This window comes from Triticum dicoccoides, chromosome 4A (assembly GCF_002162155.2).
Source record: "Triticum dicoccoides isolate Atlit2015 ecotype Zavitan chromosome 4A, WEW_v2.0, whole genome shotgun sequence".
NCBI lineage: Eukaryota > Viridiplantae > Streptophyta > Magnoliopsida > Poales > Poaceae > Triticum > Triticum dicoccoides.
The window spans coordinates 636,154,821-636,161,228 of NC_041386.1; the positions used below are offsets into that span (position 1 = coordinate 636,154,821).

A 6,408-nucleotide genomic window follows, 5' to 3' on the forward strand; every position below is an offset into this window, starting at 1 on the left:
TTCCACGTGCAGAAGCCGATGAAAATGAAGTCGGCCATTGTTCAGATTACTGTGTGCTTAATGAATGAATGGTAAGAGCATCTCTAGTAGACCCCGCATAAGTGGTCAAACCCGCAAAATTTGCGTTTTACAGTTTTGATCGAAAAAAAGTGTCTAGAACAGAAACCGTAAAAGTAGTCCAACCCGTAAATTTTTAACGGTCACCGCAAATGCACACCCGAAACCTTTATCTTTGGAGGTTGGAATGTCGAATATAGGGGGCCCCGTATACCGGTCAAACCTTGTCGGAGCAAACACGCCGCCGCGGAGTTTGCCGGAATCCGCCCTAAACTCGCCGGAATTCATCACCGCACATCGGAAAAGGCCGCTAGACGCCGCAATCGATCGCCGCCGGTTCAAATTGGACGAGCTCGACATCGTCGTGGCCTCCCATGACCTCAGCCTGGCCGCCGGAATCCTTCCAACACGGCAGGCAAAGGGGCACGGCTCGCCTAGCAATAGAGCAAGGCGCGGACGACGGAGGCGACGGGGCGTGGCCGGCAAGGCTGGGCGTGGACGACGGGGCGTGGCCGGCGAGGCTGGGCGCGACCGACGCGATGATGGGGCGCGACCGGCAGGGACGGGGCGCGACCGATGGGCGATGGGGCGCGGCCGACGGGCGATGGGGCGCAGCTGGCGTGGCCGGCTGGAGGAAGGGGCGGCAACGGCCGGACCGGAGGAAGGAGCTCTTTATTTCAGTTTTACAGTTTGTTTTATAGTATCTGTTCGGCCGCGCTAGTTTTCAACCCGCAAACATGATCTTCGTGAAACTGCAAACGCATTTTGCAGGTCAAGTTTTTGCGGGGTCTGCTAGAGTTGCTCTAATCGACCACTTCCAAATAGTTGCTTCTCTCAGGCACAACTTCATTCACCAGGACATACTGCAACATCAGTGCACAATCCCAGGAAGTTTCTCTCGCCTATACATTGATGCGTCGCATGCTGGGCTTCCATGGACAATCGGCTTCATCGTCAAAACCGAGCTGGCGATGGCGAATCTAATGCAGAACAAACAAACAAAAAAGGGTGAACAATCACGCATGTAGAGAAGAAGCTTATGGTGGATCTAAAACGAAAAAAGAGGGTCAGATCAGGAAAAAAATAGCATGCTACAGCAAATATTAGCATATGCTATATCGTGCTATAGCGTGCTATTAGTGAGACATTGTACATAAATTTATTTAGCAAGACAATTTTCAGGATGCTATAGCATGCTATTAGCGGTGATATAGCATGCTACTCCCTCCGTCCCAAAATTCTTGTCTTAGATTTGTCGAGAAGACAAGAAATTTGAGACAGAGGGAGTATTTTTTTTCCAGTGGATCAAATATGCCTACGTATCGCCACAATTTTCAACTTTCTCATTGCAAGCGAGAGCCTCCTTACATCATTCAGGCAAGCCTAGTTTTTCAGCACAGACACAAAAATAACAAAATGTGACCGCATTGAACCACGCTGCCAACATGCCACCCCAGCTGGAATCACATGAACCGATCAACCTAACTTTGCTTAGTGAGATGTCGTCAAGATTGTAAACCCATCTGCCCAACGGCCAACCTCAAATCAGCTCTCAGATGCAGCACCCCGTTGATGAAGAGGTTGTCGTCAGATATGAACGTCGACCATGGAACGCCAAAAAGATCCACGGATCCATGTACCCAATCTGACAAACTGAAGATAACCTTAACCTCCAAGTTGCTTACGAATTTTCCTGACAATCTAGTCCTTGCAGCAAACTCAATATCGATGGTCAAATCTGATGAACCCTTCATATTCTTCCATTCTACTAAGCAGAGGCCAAAAGTGCACAAATTACTCTGCTCATCCATTTCACAGAATGCGACAAGATAAAAGTCCCGCCCTCCAAGCTGGAACGGGTGCGAGCATATATGTTCAGACCGGAAGAGTCGAGAGCACTCCTCACGCGTTAGATCCAAGTAAACTGTAACCTGTGGGCAGGGTCGATCAAAAGCAACCAATTTCACAGGTTTGTACTTGTAAGCACGCTCAGCAAATTGCCAACCGGTTTGTGTACTAAGAGCATTTTCCATCTGTCTTGGGTAAGCTTTGTGTAGAAGCACCTCGGTAATACGCTTAGTTACTTGCTCATGGTCTATATCATTATCAGTGCATGCTAGGATCTTCTCAAGTGTCGTACATGTCATATGACTGAAGCGAACTAGCGGCAGCAAACGAGAACTCAAGATCCCACGTCTTTCCTCTGAATCTAGGTATCTTGCACGGACCCACTCAAGCATGAAGTAATATAAGTCATCTTCACAGCTCACATGCATGTCAGTACTTGAAAAGATAGCTTCCATCCCAGCAAGAGAAATATTCACCAGTTCACGTCTGAACCTGAAATGAGACAAACCATATCATAAGTACACTAAATACATGATTTTGTGACATCAATTTCTACAGTTTTCTCAAAAAAGGAAACGAAACATGGCTCCATTAAATGGGGATCACTAACTTATCAAAATCCTTGTACTTGTCGGCAAGGAATTCCTTTGCAACGCTTATAACATGTTGGACCTCAGCGGCCAATGAAGTCGAGCAAGGATGGTCTATGCAGAGCAGTGCAGATTCTGTTGTCATAGGCAAGTTTGTGAGCAGCTGACTACAACGCCTCATGCAAGAAATAACCTCAAACTTGTCCGCAACCATCAAGATGTCGAGCAGAAGAGTGGGCTCAGCTGTTGTCAATTTTCCACTGTACATATAGCTTAAAACCTCCATAAGGGCAATTTGCTCTGTTCCCAAGTAGAATGAAAACAGAAAAATCATAAGACAACAGTTTGATAAAGAAGTAACCAAAAAAAAAGAACAACCCTTTTGTACCTTAAATAATTGTTTAAGTTGACTATTGACTTACAATATTCAAAAGGCTCCATGGGAGGTTAACCTTTTTCCAATCATGGAAAATTTATATCTATACTAGTACTATATAGAATTTACGAGTTGGCAGAATCCAAACGATCTCAACCACTCAATACAACTATATCGGATGGCTCATAATTTACTTTTAACCTTGCAAATTACCTCATAATTGCATATCAAAAAGAGACTTAAAGCGAGCGTTAATCCCCTACTTAAGAGAATTAGCTAATCCATAAATTGCCCACATCGATGACTACAAGAGATGACATACATCAGGAATATTTAGACAGTGCATGGTACATGCAATATATACCATAAATAATCATGTTTTAATTTTAAAAAATAGTAACACAACCACAATAGCAAACTAGAATAAAACATGAGAAAGAATGTTACACTTAAGCTATCACATTACCTGAATTGGCAATCCTAATTCTTGGACGCATCTGATCAGATTCTTTCATGCCATTTGAGAAGAGCTAAGAAATATGAAGCTTATTAGGAACTTGAAATGACTGTACAACAAATGCATTTCCCATGGGTATAAGAAATACCTTTAGAAAGAAAGGACTTCTTGCAGCAAGAATCGCTGAATTGATATGAAGGGCCTTTACTGTTAAAATTTGTGTACCTGACATGGCTGAGGAAGAGTAAATACTCTGTCCATTATCAGGTGCAAAATACCAAGACAAGTGGTATACAAGACAACTAGGAAAAGTAAAAGGTACATGATTAAAGCCATTAAACATATTATCTTCTGTTAAAATACTTAGAACAATTTGTTCAATGGTACATATTCATTTAATCAATCTACAGATCTATGTAAATGGTTAAAATAAGGTCACCAAAACTGAATGGTCATTTAGCTGCAGCCAGTAATCTAACCATGCTTGTAGCTCAGTGAGCAAAGTGATCATAGATGTTATCTCAAGGATCCTACCAGAATTTGTCAATGGCTTTTAAAAAGGTTCACGACAAACTTGACCAAGAATTGTAAAATGAAGACTAGTGCTGGACTAACCGTGGTTTACTAATCGTGATCATAGATTTATTAAAACCTACAATCAAGGTTTACGAATCGACGAGTCGTTCCAGGGTTGAGGCTTATAGACTAATCGTGACTAGTCTAGACTAGTGCTGGACTAGTCGACGTGGTACTGTAGCACTCAACTTACAGTGCTCAACTACTAATACCTAGTAGTAGTCATTGTTTTAAGGCCTAACCCCGCCTTATCCTTGAGGCAGACATAGAAGGAACAGAGCAGTCAAACAGTTTAGCACGTAGAGTATATTTCAAGGAAAAATAAGGAAGACTTAGAGATTGGGCAACTACGTACCTATGCACTTCCTTGTGGCCCAAAAGCCCATCTACTAGCTATATACTCCCCCCGTGACCTTATTCCACTATCGTCACTCCCTTCTCCCTCACCACAGCTGCCACATGCCTTCTGCTGATCTGCTCTCTTTCCTCGTAACGGCACACAACCCTAAAACTCCTCCCTGCTCATCATGACCCTAGGCTTCTCTGATTCTCCCTCACTGCAACATCCCTCCTTCAACGGCAGAGTAGATCCGGCAAAGGAAGGAACAGAACCAGCAGACGCAGAGCGGAGCAATGCTCCTTGCCACCGCTGCCGGCAGCAACGGGTCAGCAGGTGCTGGCAGCAGCCTCGTCTTAGGTGCGGCTCGTTCTAGAGCGAGCCTGAAAACCTAGCTCTCCAATTTTGCCCTCCCATGGCTGCGAGCTGGCTCACTTATCCCCTTCCAAATTTGAGTCGAGCGACTCATAGAGCACGACTAGTCCAGACTAGTCTACGACTAGTCGCTCGACAACTCGACTCGGCTTACATGAGAATCCTAGTCGGCATTCACATTGCGACTCATAGACTAGTCCCTCCACTAGTCAAGACTAGCCCTTCGACTCGTAATCAGTGCCTACAATTTCATAAAGGACAACAAGTAGTAGAACTTTAGGTGTCAACTGTAATAGCATGCTTCCAAATTTTCTGACTCACATGGTTGTGTGTCTCCATTGTCCAGTGGGTAGTCTCAGTTGCAATGGATCGATTTTATTCTACTTTTGCAGGGTCAAGGGGATTGCTATTTGTTGCCTCATAGTCTGATGTATGAATACATGGTATGCCACTTGTTAAATTTGATAATGATTTAGCCCAGCACAGATTTCATTTGGTCTTACGTTTCCACGATAAGATCTCCGGTGCAAAACTTATAATAGCATTCTATTGTTTTGACCGTTGCCACAATCACTAATCCAGTAATCCCTAATAAAAAGATCAGCCATGTGACTGCCAAATTTATCTCTATGCAACAGGTTGTACTACATAAACAAAAGTGGTTCTCAAGCAGGCTAATACTTACGAAGCCTTTTATCCCAAACAAGTTGGGGTAGGCTAGATATGAAACCCTTTCACGAGGACTTCCCAGGAGGTCACCCATCCTAGTACTACTCTCGTCCAAATGGATTTCATACCCAAAAGACTGGCTAGTTTTTACGTTGGCTCGCCAAGCCTATCACAACCCTTAGATATGAAACCCTTTCATGAGGACTTCCCAGGAGGTCACCCATCCTAGTACTACTCTCGCTCAAATGGGTTTCATACCTATGGGACTGGCTAGTTTTTACGTTGGCTCGCGAAGCCTATCACAACCCTCCTCCTTTACCCGGGCTTGGGACCGGCTATGCCTAGAAGACATAGGCGGAGTTTCAAGCAGGCTAATAATGACCTTAAATGTTTTAACACACACAAAACAGACCTGTAGAGGCGAAAAATGCAGACTAATTAATATTGCCCTTGCATGCTTATATGTTGAATAGGGAACATGGTTGTGGGGAATCAGAGAGTTCTTAAGTTTTATGGAGCTCTTCCTAAATATAATACAACAACAACAAAGCCTTTAGTCCCAAACAAGTTGGGGTAGGCTAGAGGTGAAACCCATAAGATCTTTGGGTTTCATCTCCATAAGAGCGCTGAGTTTTTATGTTGGCTCGACAAGCCTATCACAATCCTCCTTCTTTACCCAGGCTTGGGACCGGCTATGTTGAGACAACATAGGCGGAGTTCTTCCTAAATATAATCACCTTTCTCATATACATATTCAACAACACATTTGATAATAATATGTTGTTCCTTTTTTTTCCGCTACATTCGGAAACATAATAATTGGCAGATTTGGCATGCGGACAATGTATAATCTCCGGTTCAAAAAACAACGTTGATCTGGTAACCACATTTCTCTACAAAATTGAGTTCGAATTAAGCGAGCACAGCTTTCAGTGTCAGATAACTCTTACATCTGCACAACATCAGCTCACGCACAATCCTTCAATTGAGTTTGACCTTGTGGATTCCTTCAATTGCTTCCACGTTACACTAAACGATTTAGCTCAAACATTGCATATGAAGCACAGCACTGAATCAAATTAATAATGTCTGAATCGCGTCAGAAATGCATAAACATAAATAC

At 43.6% G+C, this 6,408-nt stretch overlaps 1 protein-coding gene across 1 annotated transcript in view; it reads right to left on the bottom strand.

The window, feature by feature from the left end:
* Nucleotides 1–1,381: 1,381 nt before the first annotated feature.
* Nucleotides 1,382–6,408, bottom strand: part of LOC119289481 (BTB/POZ domain-containing protein POB1-like) — a 5,719-nt gene continuing 692 nt past the window's right edge. The window contains exons 2-5 of the mRNA XM_037568792.1: nucleotides 3,477–3,553; nucleotides 3,338–3,401; nucleotides 2,516–2,795; nucleotides 1,382–2,397 (exon numbers count right to left, since the gene is read on the bottom strand). Coding sequence (XP_037424689.1) covers nucleotides 1,563–2,397; nucleotides 2,516–2,795; nucleotides 3,338–3,401; nucleotides 3,477–3,553 — 1,256 coding nt within the window. The 3' untranslated portion in view covers nucleotides 1,382–1,562. The remainder of the gene's footprint in view (nucleotides 2,398–2,515; nucleotides 2,796–3,337; nucleotides 3,402–3,476; nucleotides 3,554–6,408) is intronic.